We start from the raw sequence: 18,193 nt of genomic DNA, 5'->3' as shown, positions 1-18,193 counted from the left end.
AAGGTTCAGGTATCGGCCCTTAGTTCTTTTTTTGACCAGGATCTGGCTGGCCACCGCTGGATCAAAAGATTCATGACTTCAGCAAGCAGATTATGTCCTAGGCTCCCTAGTCTGGTTCCCCCTGGGATCTAAATTTAGTACTCAATAGTCTAACCTTTGAGGCCTTGTCTTCTTTACCCCTTAAAATCCTAACGCTTAAAAAGGTGTTCCTGGTGGCAATTACCATAGGCGCATAGGAGAATTGCAGGCCCTTTCTGTTCAAGAGCCCTCCCTATTCATAAACTCCTCTTATAGTCCAGCGTCTAGATCCCGCCTTTATGCCAAAAGTCGTTTCGGATTTTCATAAGGGTTATTTTGCCCTCATTTTGTCCAAATCCTTCCAAAACGAAGGAGGAAAACTTGCACACCCTGGATGTCCGCAGGGTAGTCCTCCACTACCTGGAGCAGTCCAAGGCTTGGAGGGTCGACCAGAATCTATTTATCCAGTTGTCTGGACAGAATAAAGGAAGGAAAGCAGCACAATTGCAAACTGGATTAATCAAGCCATCTGCCTTGCATATTCGGCAAAAGATCTTCCTCCGCCAATCTCGCTGAAAGACCATTCTACCCGGTCGGTCTCCACATCATGGGCAGCAAGAGGAAACACCTCATCTGAGCAGATATGCAGAGCTGCCACCTGGTCTTCTATACATACTTTCATCAGAAACTACGGGCTAAATTTCAACAGGGATCTGACATTCGGCAGACGTGTTCTATATGCCGTAGTCTCTCCCTAAAGAAATTAACATTGGTATAACTCCAAGGTGACTGTCGTGGAAGGTGACTAGAGAAAATAGAATTAGACTTACCGGTAATTCGGTTTCTAGGAACCTTCCACAACAGCACTAATTTCCCTCCCTATCTGATACTCCTATTGGATGATTCCTGCACTTTAGTATCTATTCATGCTACTATGGCCAGAAAAAGACTGGAGATGGCAGGAAGGGGAGGGTTATTAAACCTCTTTGTTTTATGTCTCCTATTAGAGCGGGGAGACCTCCTCCAAGGTGACTGTCGTGGAAGGTTCCTAGAAACCGAATTACCGGTAAGTCTAATTCTATTTTTCCTCATTGCCCAATGGTATACAATTCTGTGACACATCTGTTGTCACTATGATCACTGCACCGCTATAGAAGTTCATTAAGAGGTGTAGTTTGTAAAATGCGGTAACTTAAAGGGGGGTCTGCTTTTCTGGCACCTCAGGGGCTCTGCCAATGTGACATGACACCCTCAAATCAGTCCAGTAAAATCTGAACTCCAATATGGCGCCTCTTCCCTTCTGAGCTTTGCACTGCTCAAAAAAAATAAAAGGCACACTATAAAATACCACATCCTCGATATCACTGGATTAAATATTCCAGTTGCAAATCTTTATTCATTACATAGTAGAATGCATTCAGAACAAGAAAACATAAAAATGATCACTGTAAATCAATATTAATATATTGGAATGACACTCAAAATCAAAGTGGAAAATCAAAATGCAGGCTGATCCAGCTTCAGTGGAAATGCCTCAAGACAAAGAAATGATTCTCAATAGTGTGTATGGCCTCCATGTGCCTGTATGACCTCCCTACGTGCTCCTGACAAGGCAGCATATGTTTTCTTAATTGATCTCCTCCCAGACTTGGATTAAAGAATCTGTCTACTGCTGGAAAGTCTGTTTGGTGCATTGTTATGCATCACTGTCCACTGCACCTGCAGATGGTCTCACAATGAGTCTGGGGATCTCATCCCTGTACCTAATGGCAGCCAAGGTACCTCTGGTTAGCACTTGGAGGGCTGAGCGGTGCTCCAATGAAATGCCTCCTCACACCACACCACTATGACTCACTGCCAAACTTGTCATGCTGGAGGATGTTGCAGGCAGCAGAGCTTTCTCCACGGCATCTCAGGACTCTCATGTCTGTCACATATGCTCAGGGTGAACCTGCTCTCATCTGTGAAAAGCGCAAGGTGCCAGTGTCTAATCTGCCAATCTTGGTGTTCTCTGGCAAATGTCAATAGCCTACACTGTGTTGGGCTGTAAGCACAACACTCACTTGTAGACGTCGGGCCCTCATACCACCCTCATGGAGTCTGTTTCTGACAGTTTGAGCAGACACATTGATGTTAGTGGCCTGTTGGAGCTCATTTTGCAGGGTTATCTCCTCCTGTTCTTTGCACAAAGGAGGAGATAGTGGTCCTGCTGCTGGGTTGTTGCCCTCCTACAGCCCCCTCCACGTCTCCTAGTGTACTGGCCTGTTTCCTGGTGTGTGTTCCATGCTCTGGAGACTGTGCTGACACACAGCTACCCTTCTTGCCATAGTTCACATTGATGTGCTATCCTGGATTATCTGCACTACCTGAGCAACTTATGTGGGTTGTATAGACTTCCTCATGCTACTGTACAGTACCTCTAGGGATGAGAGCAATGACAAAATGCAAAAGTGTCCAAAACAGCCAAATAGGATGAGAACAAAGAAATGGACTGAGGTCACCACCTGTATAACCACTCCTTTTACAGGTGTTGTCTTGCTAACTACCTATCATTTCTACCTGTTGTCTGTTCCATTTGCAGAACAGCAGTAGAAATTGATTCACAATCGGTGTTGCTCCATAACTGGATAGGTTCATTTCACAGAACTGTGATTGACTTGGAGTTACATTGTGATGTTTAAGTGTTCCCTTTATTTTTTAGCAGTGCAGTTGACAACCACATGTAGGGTATCTGTGTAATCAGGAGAAATTGCACAACAAATTTTGAGATCTATTTACTCTTGCTGTCCTTGTGAAAATGTAAAAAATTGGAGCTAAAACTTTTTTGTGGGAAATTTTTTTTTTTTTTTCTAATTTTCACTGATCAACATTTGTAAAATTCTGTGAAGCACCTGTGTGTGGAAGTTGCTCACCACACATCTAGATAAATTCCTTGAGAAGTCTAGTTTTCAAAATGGTGTTACTTCAGGGAGGTTTCCACTGTTTAGGCGCATCAGGAGCTCTCGAAATGCAACATGACCCCTGTAGACCATTCCATCAAAGTCTGCGTTCCAAGATGTCACACCTTCCTTTCTGAGTCCTGCCATGCACACGAATAGTAGTTTTCCCCCACATATGGGTATTGACATACTCGGGAGAAATTGCTCTACAAATTTTATAGTGCAATTTCTCCTGTTACTCTTGTGAAAATGCAAAACTTGGGGCTAAAGGGACATTTTTGTTCAAAAAAATTGTTTTATTTCACCGCCTCACGTTATAATTTTCTGTGCAGCACCTGGGGGTTTAAGGTGCTCACCACACATCTAGATTTGTTACTTGAGGGGTCTATTTGCAAAATGTGGTCATTTGAGGGGGTTTACACTGTTTAGGCACATGGTTCCCGCTAATTATTACAGCAAATTTTGCATTCAAAAAGTCAAATGGCACTCATTCCCTTCTAAACTCTGCCGTGCGCCTAAACAGTAGTTTACCCCCACATATAGGGTGTCCGCATGCTCAGGACAAATTGCACAACAAATTGTGTGGTCCATTTTCTTTACATTCCATTAATTTCTGTAAAACACCTGAAGGGTTAATAAACTGCTTGTATGTGGTTTTGTGCACCTTGAGGGGGTCCAGTTTTTAGAAAGGTGACACTTTTGGATACATTCTGTCATATATATATAAAAAAAAAATTGGTATTATAAATTTTGTTGTAAAAAAAATGAGAAATTGCTGGTCAACTTTTAACCCTTCTAACTTCGTAACAAGCAAAATTGTTTAAAAAAAATTGTGCTGATTATAAAGTAGACATGTGGGAAATATTTTTTTTTTTACTATTTTGTGTGACATAGCTCTCATTTAATGGTATAAAAATTTAAAGTTTAGAAATTGTGACATTTTCTAAATTTTCACCAAATGTTTTTTTTTTCCCACAAAAAATCGCAAGTCACATTGAAGAAATTGTACTACTATCATGAAGCATAATATGTCACGAAAAAACACTCACAATCAGTGGGATCTGTTGAAGCGTTTCAGTGTTATCACATAAATTGACACTGGTTAGAATAGTAAAATTTGGTCTGGTCATGAAGGTGAAAACACTTTGGGTGAAGGGGTTAAAACATTGGTCCCATAGATAAGCTTATAATATAATTTGCTTAACTAATGTGCATCCAGACAGGGCATGGTTTCTTATACAAGAAAAGTTACATAGAAGTAGATGACTTGCGGTTGCCCCGAGAAGTCCATAATGAAACACATTGTAACCCATAAAATTTTCTCTAATGTTGGACATGATCCTTAAGACCACCATGTCTGATTTTATAGCTTCACTAAATCTACAGTCCTGGTAAAACAGTTAAGATGGGATATTGCTATTTATCCTAGGTGTAAAGCACTAATGTCTGTCCATTGTTTATGCCATATGCTTTCTTATGGGCTTTTTCCTTCAATCTTCACAGCAGCCAATCACTAAAGGTACCTTCACACATAACGATATCGTTAACGATATCGTTGCTTTTTGTGACGTAGCAACGATATTGTTAAGGAAATCGTTATGTGTGACAGCGACCAACGATCAGGCCCCTGCTGGGAGATTGTTGGTCGCTGAGGAAAGTCCAGAACTTTATTTCGTCGCTGGATCTCCCGCTGACATCGCTGGATCGGCGTGTGTGACACCGATCCAGGGATGTCTTCACTGGTAACCAGGGTAAACATCAGGTTACTAAGCGCAGGGCCGCGCTTAGTAACCCGATGTTTACCCTGGTTACCAGCGTAAGCGTTAAAAAAACAAACACTACATACTTACCTTCAGCTGTCTGTCCCCGGCGCTCTGCTTCTCTGCAGTCCTCCTGCATCCTGTGTCAGCGCCAGCCAGCCGGAAAGCAGAGCGCTCTGCTTTCCGGCTGACCGGCGCTGACAGTGCAGAGGAAAGCAGAGCGTCTGAGGACAGACAGACAGGAATGTAAGTATGTAATGTTTGTTTTTTTAACGTTTACGCTGGTAACCAGGGTAAACATCGGGTAACCCGATGTTTACCCTGGTTACCGGGGACCTCGGGATCGTTGGTCGCTGGAGAGCTGTCTGTGTGACAGCTCTCCAGCGACGCTGCAGCGATCGACATCGTTGTCGGTATCGCTGCAGCGTCGCTTAGTGTCACGGTACCCTAAGGCATCCACGTGATTGCACATCTTGGTTAACAAGAAGACCAAATCTGATCTCATACTTTGCACTGATGAGGGGGCGATACCCTGAAACACTGTCTGCAAGTTGATTCTGATTGGTCTTTTATCCTAAGACCATCTGCATATTTAATTTCCGAGAACTGCATGCAAGCGTTTGTCTCCTCATACTGGCAATCCAGACCTAGTATGTCACTCTTTATAAGAGACAAGAGACGATCTGCATGTTTTGTTTTTTTTCTTCTTTGCCCTAAATACATGCATATCATTTTTTTATTTTTTTATTTTATCTCAAGTGAACTGGAGATGAGGTTGGCTAAAGATTAGCCGGGCAGGCAGACATCAGCTGTATGGAAGGAGAAAAAATGGTAATCTTATCTCTTTCCAAGGAAAACACTTTAGTGTAAAAACCACTTGTATTCATATAGGAGCCTTAGCAGCCCTAGTTTTAGCCAGGGTGGGGTGCAAGAAGTGTAGGAACACACCAAGCTGGTATCCAGATCAGAAATTGAAAAATTTTCCTTGAGAACTGGGCTTAAAGGGAACCTGTCACCCCGAAAATCGCGGGTGAGGTAATCCCACCGGCATCAGGGGCTTATCTACAGCATTCTGTAATGCTGTAGATAAGCCCCCGATGTTACCTGAAAAAGGAGAAAAAGACGTTATATTATACTCACCCAGGGGCAGTCCCGCTGCTGGTCAGGTCAGATGGGCGTCTCTGGTCCGCTGCGGCGCCTCCCATCTTCATTCCATGACGTCCTCTTCTGATCTTCAGCCACGGCTCCGGCGCAGGCGTACTTTGCTCTGCCCTCTTGAGGGCAGAGGATAGTACTGCAGTGCGCAGGCGCCGGAAAGGTCAGAGGCCCGGCGCCTGCGCACTGCAGTACTTTGTCTGCCCTCAACAGGGCAGAGCAAAGTAAGCCTGCGCCGGAGCTGAAGATCAGAAGAGGACGTCTTGTAATGAAGATGGGAGGCGCCGCAGCGGACCGGAGACGCCCATCCGACCTGACCAGCAGCGGGACCGCCCCTGGGTGAGTATAATATAACGTCTTTTTCTCCTTTATCAGGTAACATCGGGGGCTTATCTACAGCATTACAGAATGCTGTAGATAAGCCCCTGATGCCGGTGGGATTACCTCACCCGCGATTTTCGGGGTGACAGGTTCCCTTTAAGCACCAATTGGAAAATGTTAAAACTTGACTCTTACCATGCAATTAAAAACATGATGCTAAAAAAAATTAAGGATTCATAAGCTTACACGTTTCGGGATAGTAACCCTTAGTCATGGTTTTCATCCCAGACATCATGTGAAGTTTTACAATATAGCACCAGTATAGATAGATCTTTGGCTCCGTGACTTGTCACCACTTTTTCATGGAGCCTAAGTTTTGAATGTGCATGATTACTGATCTGTCATCCAGAATATTGCATTCTCCTTTTGGAATGATTGGTATCTGTGTATTTTTCCAGCACATGCGTTCTATAGATCTCCCCATATATTTTAATAACTTTTCAGAATGTCCACCTTCCTTGTTTAGTGCTGATGGTTGCACATAATCAGTGGCTCAGCCATGGGGCATGCAACTTCTTGTGATTCATGTCATTGTGCAGGCGTCTTAACAAGCATTGGACACATTAGGCGAACACGAAAGACAACAGGGGCCACTATGAAAATGAAATAATGAAAACCTATAGACGCATTTCAGTTGGAATCGTTTTGTGATATAACAAAATAGTTACTTTTTAGTTGTTGGAAATCCCCTTCAATTTAGTCAATTACGCCACTGGCTGTACCTCACAATGTTCCCAATAAACCTGCATACCCAATTTGGCGGAGCGCGTATATTCCTGACATTAGATTGTTCTATTAATCTGCCAAATAAGTAGAGCGTTAACAGACCTTTCCACCTTTGGCTCTTCGATATAAGATTCGTGCTGGAACTGGTCAACACCTTTTTCAGCTGATTTATATTTGCCCCAATTTTCCACACGCCAAATGACCCAAGTATAATTTAGTTTTTGTTTTCACTATTGCAAAACGAATGCTAAAAAATGAAATAAAAAAATTAGTCTGCACTTATAGTTTTTTAAACAATAACCTATTGTAGCATTGTGAGTTTTTTGCCGTTGTCCCGAGAGTGCAGCGCGGAATGGTTTGTCATCCTAGAGTTCTTAGTGTGACACTCGTACATTGAACTTGTGTTGATGTAGTGATTTAATGAGTGTAGTGTATTTGTCCTGCTGCTATAAAGCATGTTTTTACAGCACGGCTAAACAGGAAAGTAATCCTCTGTGTATGTTTGTGTGTAGGACTTTGTTCCACTGACTTGCAGCAGAGGTGTTAATTTATGGAACCGAGAAGTCCAGACGGAATAAACCCTACATCTATTTCTTCAGGCAAAGCGAAGTATTTTAAGCTGCTCTTTGAGTCAGTCTGAGTGTCCTAAAGAGAAGAACTCATAGTTGAAAAAAGCATTTAAAAAAAAAAACAAATTAGAAAATTGTCTCTCCAGCTAGGAAGATGACTTGAACTCTAGTGCCACTTTATTGGGAGTAGCATGGAGAATATGGAGACAAATTCAGGAGGGACCAGATTCTGAGGAAAAACTTAAGGCCCCTAAAGGGGGAACAAGGAAGAGTAAGATTAGTGAGTTGAGGTGGTAGGCCGGTCTAAAAGGATGTGCTTTAGAGCATGACTAAAAATGTTGGTGCTAGGTATTGATTGGATTGTCTGGGGTAGTTCATTCCACAAAACTGGTGCAGGACGAGAGAAGTCTTGTAGTTGAAAGTGGGAGGTTTGGATTATGGAGGATGTTAGCCTTGGATCAGTTGGAGAATTGAGAGTATGGGTAGTGTGGTTGACAGATCAGGGAGTTGATGGTGCAGAATTGTGGAGAACTTTGTGGATGAGAGAGAAGTTTATTATGTAATCTGTTGTGGATGAGTAACCAGTGTGATGACTGGCACACAGTGTAGCGGCTGGACAGAAATACAAGCTGGTTACCTCATTCAGAATGGATTGTAGAGGCGAAAGTTTGGTTAGAAATAGACCAATTAGTAGAGAGTTGCAATAGTCCAGACGAGCATGAATAAGCGTGTCAGTAAGTTTTTGCAGTTTAAAAAATGAGATAAGGTCATATTCTGTAGATGTTTTTTTGATGCAGGTAACATGAGGAAGTGAGTGATTGGATATAAGGAATAAAGGAAAGTTTCTATGTGAAATATGACCCCAAGACCAAATGTGATACTTAGGAGTTATGGCTTAACCACCCAAGGAAGTTGTAGGATAGTAAAGGGTGGAAACATGAGATGTTCCGTTTTGGAGCAATTCAGTTTCAATAGAAAGAAGACATGGTGGTAGACACAGCAGACAATCGCTTATATTTTGTATTAAGGTAGTGAAGGACAGGAGAAGAGGTACTGTATATTATAATAATAATAATAATCTTTATTTTTATATAGCGCTAACATATTCCGCAGCGCTTTACAGTTTTGCACACATTATCATCACTGTCCCCGATGGGGCTCACAATCTAGAATCCCTATCAGTATGTCTTTGGAATTAAGTGTCCTCAGCATAGAGATGGTACTGGGAACCAAGTATGCTGATGGTGTGTCCAGTAGGGATGGTGTATAGAGAAAAGAGGAGGCCTAGGACTGCGCCTTAAAAAATGTACACCTCCAATTTGTGCTGGTAATAAAGTAGTTGAAAAAACGGGGGGGGGGGGGGGGGGGAGGAGTTTATATCAGCAAACAAAGTATGTGTATGTATGTGTGTATAAATATTTGATCCCTTGCCCACTGACAGACATGAACAGTCTATAATTTTAAGGGTAGTGTAATTTTAACATTGAGAAATAGAATATCAAAAATACAATCCAGAAAATCACATTGTATAAATTTATATAAATGTATTTGCATTTTGCAGTGAAAAATAAGTATTTGCTCCCTCTGGCAAACAAGACTTAATACTTGGTGGCAAAACCCTTGTTGGCAAGCACAGCAGTCAGAGGTTTTTTGTACTTGATTATGAGGTTTGTGCACATGTCAGGAGGAATTTTGGTCAACTCCTCTTTGCAGGTCATCTATAAATCATTAAGATTTTGAGACTGTCGCGTGCCAACTTGGAGCTTCAACTCCCTCCTTAAGTTTTCTATGGGATTAAGGTCTGGAGACTGGCTAGGCCACTCTATGACCTTAATGTGCTTCTTTTTGAGTAACTCCTTTGTTGCCTTTGCTGTACGTTTTGGGTCATTGTCTTGCTGGAAGACCCAGCCACGACCCATTTTTAATATCCTGGCGGAGGGAAGGAGGTTGTCACTCCAGGGTTTTGCGGTACATGGCTCCATCCATTCTCCCATTGATGCAGTGAAGTAGTCCTGTGCCCTTAGCAGAGAAACACCCCAAAACAATGTTTCCACCTCCATGCTTGACAGTGGGGGCGGTGTTCTTTGGGCCATAGGCAGCATTTCTCTTCCTCCAAACACGGCGGGTTGGGTTAATGCCAAAGACCTCCATTTTTGCCTCCTCTGACCACAGCACCTTCTCCCAATCACTCACAGAATCATCCAGATGCTCATTGGCAAACTTCAGACAGGCCTGCACTTGTGCCTTCTTGAGCAGGGGGACCTTGCAGGCACTACAGGATTTTAAACCTTTACGGCTTAATGGGTTAGCAATGGTTTTCTTGGTGACTGTGGTCCCAGCTGCCTTGAGATCATTGACAAGTTTCTCTGTGTAGTTTTAGGCTGATCTCTCTCTTCTTCCTCATGATCAAGGATACCCAACAAGGTGAGACTTTGCATGGTGCCCCAGATCGATGTCGATTGACAGTCATTTTGTATTTCTTCCATTTTCTTACTATTGCACCAACAGTTGTCTCCTTCTCGCCCAGCATCTTGCGTATGGTTTTATAGCCCATTCCACATTGGTGCAGGTCAATGATTGTGTCATCCTTATAAAGCTCTTTGGTCTTGCCCATGTTGTAGAGGTTAGAGTCTGACTGATTAATTGAGCCTGTGGACAGGAGTCTTTTTATGAAGGTGATTATGTAAGACAGCTGTCTTTAATGCAGGTAACTAGTTGATTAGGAGCGTCTAACTGGTCTGTAGGAGCCAGAACTCTTAATGGTTCATATGGGATCAAATACTTATTTCTCACTGCAAAACACAAAAATAAATTTATATAATTTATACAATGTGGCTTTCTGGATTTTATTTTTGATATTCTATCTCCCAATGTTAAAATTAACTAACCCTTAAAATTATAGACTGTTTATGTCTTTGTCAGTGGGCAAACTCACAATCCGCAAGGGATCCAAAAAATATTTCCTTCACTGTGTGTGTGTGTGTGTGTGTGTGTGTGTGTGTGTGTGTGTGTATATATATATATTTATATTATATAAATCTATTCTATATCGTATATGAAAATCATGATGTGACCTAATGCCTCACCCACTGTTCACGTTGGATACCGTATGTATTTCATATTGCTCTTTATTCAGGAAGTTTTGAGACCACAAAGGTCTTTTGCCATGGAAAATGAAAGCCTCCTCAGCTTTTTGCGTTCCCAATATGTATCCTCCACCCTTTCACATTTGTCAGGGCAAAGGTGGTATTGCTAAAATATATGTGCACAAATGATTGTAATATTTTTGTAACCACACCGCTCTGAACTGAATGGTTAACTAGAAAGGATGTGGCCGCCTTTTTGCTATAAGATAATTTGCACATTAAAATGCATTGCCGGAGCAAATTCCAGACATTCAGCAAGAAACCCCAAATTCCTCCTTCATACACGAACTGCCGCTTCATTTTATTGGAATACCTTCATTTATCTTAACTTCATGTGGACAGGAAGGAATGTTATTTCCTGTAGCTTAGTTTATGCAATTTGCGTTCTGATGAATGCGGTGGGAAATTATTATTGCTTTTTGAATGTGGGCGATCACGTGCTTTTTAAAGGATTTTCTGTTTCTGCTAAAGTATACAGGTTTGTGATTATCCTTTGTTTCAAATCCTAATCCCTTCCACTATCTTTCCTCACCGTCAGTGAAGGCGGATCCTTTGTGTTTGCTTCATGTCGGGTTATTTTTTTCCCCTGGAAGCACCGAGCCTCTGGTTTTGGGCCAGTCCTACAAACCTGAGGAGATACACTTGTGACCATATTACTACTTGTCTGAAACTGGCTGATGTCCCAGCACGAACTACCGCAGGTCTTCTGGCCCGAAATGACAGCACAATAGATCCCTATGATGCTGTTAGTTTGGGTCAGCAGGCTCACAATTGTGTTGGTGCTGATCGCGGCCGTGTTGGCGCTGAAATGAACCCTTTTAGTGCTGAATGGAAATTGGCCTTCGTTCGAGAGAAAACTTATAGCCCTCGGATACATTTTCCAGAGCTGGGGAATCAGCGGCTTCCCTACCAAATACCAAATTCTGAATGGCAGACAGTTTTCATTGGCACTTTTGCCATTTGTTAGCTTTTCAGATATTTTGAGTTAACCAATTGCGTTGGCTATTCTGACCTTCAGAAATATAAGGAATTGGGTAGATTTTTGGTATTTGCCAGGATTTATTGATCTCTGCTTACAAAGGATATAGCATAACCTGTCTTAACTCATTTATAACCAGACGTCACTCTTATTACGAACTGTTTTCTAAACAACATATTTTTGTGCCTTTATCTGCACACTTAAAAACTCACCATTCAATGCAACGCGACTCCAGATCCCTTCTGGTACATTTGGAGTACATCAGTATTTTGGCTCAATTTTTGCACCATTTGACAAGTGTGCGATGTTTAGTGTCAGAAAAAAAGACCCCTTTTGGCCTTGTGAAGAAAACCGGAGGTGCGCTGGAAACTGGGGAAGACCGCGATCGGCAAGTATAGCAAAACAGTTACATTGGTTTAGCTAATATACGGTAATAATTATTGGAAATGCTTCTTTAACCGTTCTTTGATCACTTTGTTTTGACCAAGTATTTAAATATTTAGTTTTTCTAAATGTATTTCTTCTTTTCTTAGAGTTTTTTAAAGAACTTCTGAAGAATGCTGAAACCTCTCTTAATGACATGTTTGTGAGGACTTATGGGCGATTGTACATGCAGAATTCAGAACTTTTTAAGAATTTCTTTGTGGAGCTGAGAAAATACTACGTCGCTGGGAATGTAAACTTGGAAGAAATGCTGAATGACTTTTGGGCTCAGCTACTAGAACGCATGTTCCCACTGTTAAACCCACAGTATCACTTCACCGATGACTACCTGGCATGTGTCAGCAGATACATCGACCAACTGAAACCATTCGGAGATGTACCACGGAAACTTAAGCTCCAAGTTACCCGCGCCTTTGTGGCAGCCCGCACCTTTGCACAAGGTTTAGCTATGGCCAGAGATGTAATCAACAAGGTTTCCATGGTAAGAGATTTTTTTTCTTTTCTTACTTTGACAGCTTTTAATTATTGGCATTTTGCATGTGTTGGTAGATTTTGGATTGACTCATGGGATTGTCTGACCGGTTCGCTGTGCCACAAATTGTCGGGTTAAGTTGGCATGGCTTGGATCTAGAGAGACCACACACGCTCATCACCTATATTATGCCAGTTTCAGCAAAGGGGAAATTTGTGCCCAAAGGCAGATTCTGTATTGTTGAATTTTGCCAAGTTATTATGAGACATGGCAGCAAGAAATGGCATTCACTTTCTTTCTGTTTTTTTGGTAATTTATGGAAGAAACTTTTTCTCTCCTCCCCCCCTCCCCCTTTTCTTAATAGGTTATTTAATGGAAGCAGCAAGGAGACACAATAAATTGACCCTTTTTCTTTTGCATGAAATATCTGTAAAATGTGACCTACATCATTGTTTGGGTGAGACGTCGTGTACAGTGATGAGCGAGTATGCTCATTACTCGGGTTTTTACCAGCATGCTTGGGTGATCGAGTATTTTGCCGTGCTCGGAGATTTAGATTGTCGATGCAGCTGCATGATTTGCGGCTGCTAGACAGCTTGAATACATGTGGGGGGTTGTTTAACAAACTTGCAATCCCCATCCCCACATGTTTTCAAGCTGTCTAGCAGCCACAAATCATGCAGCTGCATCGACATAAACTAAATCTCCGAGCACGGCGAAATACTCGGAGATCACCCAAGCATGCTCGTAGAAACCTGAGTAATGAGCATACTCGCTCATCACTAGTCGTGTACTTCCTCCCTAATAAATTGATTAGCCCTGCTATCATTCATTTAGATTAATCCTTGGCTCTTCTGAAAATCCATGAAAATAAGTAAAGTGCTTCTTATGTATGTCGTAGGCTATTTTCTTCAGAGGTTCCAAAAGCCTGCAAAGAAATTTTCTGCTACGTTTGAATGGGGTTGCAATTGTAGTCAGATCTGATGCTGATTTTTGGCACCGAATCTGCTACAAGATCAGAGTCCAGTCTTTTGGAACATTTTACGCAGATTTCTGTTCAAAATATGTTTGCGGAGAGACAATTGGGTCATCCAACCATCCTTTCCTAGAATTGCCGGAATGAAGTTATAATCTTGTTTGGATAGCCATGGTCCTGATGGGCATCAGTGTATGAATTCTTGCCTGCACTGGATAATGCTTCCATTTTTGACAGCTAACACTGCTGCCTTATAATGTGCTCTTTTTTTTTTTGACCATTGTGTAACTGTATATTGGAAATGGATTTTATTAATGCGGGTGTTTACCATAAAAATCACAACATTCCAGTTAATTGTGTACAGTTTGCACAGACCGCACCTATGGCATCCGTGTTCTCGGGAACATGTCCCATACTTTACTAATTAAACATTACTTAAGTCTAAATCCAAGCCTGTTTGCTGCTTCAGGGCACAAGTGCAGGATGTGTCTGTCTGGAAAGACGTTCTGTATTTAAGTGGTTTGCAGACTTAACTTGCACCTTTTTAGGGAGAGACAAGATCTGGCAGAATAATTTCGTCACGTGCAGATTTTGCAGAGATTCCCCAGCGATCCCACCAAGTATAAATTTGGTGTTTTCAGAGCCCCATCCTCATTTATTGTACTGTAATTTTGCCGTGGATTTGACTTGTGGCCCCTACAAGACCCAAATTATAGACCTAAGCGATATATACTCGCCTTTTGTAGCGGCGCTGTTCCATTGAAATTTTGTGATTAGGCTCTGCTGTGGCCACATGGTTTAGACAGCGGAGTGTTACCCATTTTAGAGCTGTATCTACCAGGAATTGGCACAGGGAACACAATATTGTCGTGTGCGTTTTTTTTTTTTGTGTGCTATTTAAATGAAGTACAGATGAATACTGTTCTCCCCACTCCCCAAGTCAGAAAAGCCCTTTAAAGAGTTTGTCCCTCTAAAAAATCTTCTTAAAAGCTAAAGTGCCCCATGTTAAATAAAATGTAAAACCAATAAAATAAAACATACACTTGCCACCCAGACCAGCACCTTTCCAACAATGCCAGAGCTGTCTGCTGGTGTTCACGCAACCTAATCAGCAGATATGCAAATTGCCTCTTCAGAGAGGAAGAGGATTTCAACTTTAGCGCCACCTATTGGAAGTAAATGTCGACCCTTTAACGAGCCTTGTCACATGACTTGGGATAAAAGCCGAATCGGAATATCAATTTGCAGACACGGTGTTTCAGGTTGTTGCCCCTCGTTAGTGCAAGGTATGAGATCTGATTTGGCTAAGTGAGGGGCTAAGACTGGGATCTAAGGGGTAAGGTTTCTCCTTGTGGAAAGTGACAAGCCAGGTCTGGCACATCAATATGAAGAGATTTAGACTCCTCAGAGGAGCATGCAAGTCATTTATTTGAATATTTAATTTCCCAGAGAGGATGAAGACTTGAACACCGTACTAGGGTGTGTGTGCGTGTGTGTGTGTGATATATTATTTTCAATGTGTTGGAATTGAAGGCTCAAGGTTGGCACTACGTGGCCAGTTATTGGTGAACTGACAGCCTCATCCATGAAAGGGAACTTGTCACCCCCCCCCCCCATCCCGAGCGTTTTTAAGTAAAAGAGCCACCTTCAGCAGCACTAAGGCTGCATTCGGTGAGGGTGGCTCTTATGTTTCTGATCCCTAGTAACACTGAAATATTGACTTTTATAAACTGCGCCCCATACCTGTATTGAGTCCCAGAGGTATGGTGTCTCCCCCTGTTTCAGCCGCCTCCCAGCCATCCATCATCCCCTTCTTGCATCTGTGTGCCACCTCCTGTGTTGCTGTTACATGCCCGGCGCCTGCCCCCATCTCCCTCTTTCTCTTTTCTCCCTGGGCAGCGTCTGATGAGCTGAGCTCCCCACAAGCAGTTCACTGGCAGGTCAGCTCATCAGACGCTGCTGAGGGAGGAAAGAGGAAGAGGAGGAGGGAGATGGGGGCAGGTGCCGGGCATGTAACAGCAACACAGAAGGCGGCACACAGATGCAAGAGGAGGGTGATGGATGGCTGGGAGGTGGCTGAAACGGGGAGATACCATACCTCTGGGACTCAATACAGGTATAGGGCGCAATTTATAAAAGTCAATATTTCAGTGTTAGTAGGGATAAATAGTAGAAGAGACACCTTAACAGAATGCAGCCTTAGTGCTGCTGAAGGTGGCTCTTTTACTTAAAAACTAGTGATGAGCGAATATACTCGTTACTCGAGATGTCTCGAGCACGCTCCGGGGTCCTCTGAGTATTTTTTTTTTTTTTTTTTAGTGCTCGGAGATTTTGTTTTTCTTGCCGCAGCTGAATGATTTACTTCTGTTAGCCAGCATAAGTATATGTGGGGGTTGCCTGGTTGCTAGGGAATCCCCACATGTACTTATGCTGGCTAACAGATGTAAATCATACAGCTGCAGCAAGAAAAACGAAATCTCCGAGCACTAAAAAATACTCTGAGGACCCCCGAGCGTGCTCGAGAAATCTCGAGTAACGAGTATATTCGCTCATCACTATTAAAACGCCCTGGGGGGTGACAAGTTCCCTTTAATCGCTGGCCAATCGTGTAATAGAAGGGACAGCAGAGGGATGTTTCTGACTAAAAGGTGATCTTTGACAATTGGTGGCAAGCGGTGGGGTCTGAGTTTCCTCTCTGGTGTCAATCATACTTTGCAATGACAAGGCACAATACCCTTAAACAGTGTCTGGAAACTGAGATTCTGATTTGACTTTTATCCTAAGTCATTTTTCACGGCTCGTCAGTCTGTATTGATTTTTAGGATATCTGCTTCCACTAGCTGGAGGCAATTTGCATATTTAATTTCCCAGAGGAGCATTGCATGGCATTTACGCCTCCTCATAATGGTGTGTCAGACCTGGTATGTCACTCTCCACAAGGAGAAACCTTACCCCTTAGATCAGTGTTCCCCAACTCCGGACCTCAAGAGCCACCAACAGGTCATGTTTTCTGGATTTCCTTAGTATTTTACAGGTGATGTAATTATTACCTGGGCAATTCTATGGAAATCTTAAAAACACGACCTGTTGGTGGCTCTTGGACCGGAGTTGGGGAACATTGCCTTAGATCCTAATTAGCAGATGGAAAATCATGGCCACTGATGAGCTGCAGCCTTCATGTGACATAACAATGTCATGTGAGCTCTAGCCGACACAGCCCGAAGTCACTGGATCGGAAGATAAATATACTTTTTTTTTTTCTCTCTCTCTTATACAGCTTCAGAGACCACTGCAAGATGTTCAGTTTGTCTGATTTTTCTCTTTATAGGTATATTTTTGAGTAAAATGTAAATTGTTCTTTTATTATATAAACTACTGACCTGTCTCCAAATTTCCAAGCAATAAATTTTGTTTTTTTTCTGAAAAGGAAAAATGGTCAACGTTTAAAAAACAATAAAAAAAACACTGCTTTCAGACCTCAAAAAATGCAAAGAAAACAAGTTCATAATCATTTAGAAACAACAATAGTAATGTTTTTAACTCGGGAAGAGTTCAGAAATCAATATTTTGTGGAATAACCATGATTTTTAATCACAGCTTTCATGTGTCTTGGCATGCTTTCCACCAGTCTTTCACACGGATTCTGGCGCAAAAATGTAAGCAGTTCTTCTTTGTTTGATGGCTTGTGACTATCCATCATCCTCTTCATTACATTCCAGAGGTTTTCAAAGGGGTTCAGGTCTGGAGATTGGGCTGCCCATGACAGGGTTTTGATGTGGTGGTCTCTTAATTTTTGCCAGAGCTGTATGTATTACCTTCGGGGCTTAGAGCAGGAAGATAAGACTCGCGTGAGCATATCGTTAACTGAATACTTCTAACACTGATTACACAAGAACCACAAGACTGAATTCTTCACTCCAGGTATCATTGTAATCGGTTTGACAACGCCAAACTGACAATGCCTGTAGTTTACTTAGCAAAATCCTGCTGACAGGTTTGCTTTAAGAAGAGTTTGCCCATTAGTGACGATCCTTTTTTAAGCCTGAGCCACGTACCCCAAACCTCCTCTCCCTTACATTTGTTTGAGTTTCTTTTAGGAAACCTAAAAAAGGGCTTTAATTTAAGTCTTATCAACCATTTACTTGGCATCTGTAAGTAACTCATCAAATATTACCCCCTGACTATCCGCATACCGGAAAATTGTATATAATATTATGATCTAATATTTTCCCATTACTGCAGACATTGCGAACATTTGAATGATACCACGTATTCATATAAATTTTAGAAAAATATTTGAGAACAGTATTTGTGCTGCACAACAGCTGCTGAATAAATTAGTTTCAGGACAGCCCTGCTGTTGAGAAAGCCAGATAAACTGATGTTATATAAGAGTTTTAGGTCTGCATTTTTTTAATTTATAATGATAAATAAGGGATTGTGTGCCGCTTCTGATCCCCTGAAATTGCATATAATATTGCAATTATATGAATCGTGTGTAAATCACGAAATTATAGATCTCTGTACCGTGTTGGCCAGTAGATGGGTAAAAAATTAAGATTTTGGAGTCCTCAGTAGTCTCGAAATCTTGCAATTTGTTACCTTTTAATGGCCAAGTGAAAAGATGG

At 42.0% G+C, this 18,193-nt stretch overlaps 1 protein-coding gene across 1 annotated transcript in view; it reads left to right on the top strand.

The window, feature by feature from the left end:
* GPC4 (glypican 4) overlaps nt 1–18,193 on the top strand; it is a 190,595-nt gene that overhangs the window by 115,459 nt on the left and 56,943 nt on the right. Inside the window, exon 3 of the mRNA XM_069746954.1 lies at nt 12,207–12,598. Within this exon, the coding sequence (XP_069603055.1) occupies nt 12,207–12,598 (392 nt within the window). The remainder of the gene's footprint in view (nt 1–12,206; nt 12,599–18,193) is intronic.

Source organism: Ranitomeya imitator, chromosome 2 (genome assembly GCF_032444005.1).
Source record: "Ranitomeya imitator isolate aRanImi1 chromosome 2, aRanImi1.pri, whole genome shotgun sequence".
NCBI classification, from domain to species: Eukaryota; Metazoa; Chordata; class Amphibia; order Anura; family Dendrobatidae; genus Ranitomeya; species Ranitomeya imitator.
The sequence above is the reverse complement of the archived record's forward strand: the minus strand, read 5'-3'. Positions and strand labels throughout refer to the sequence as shown.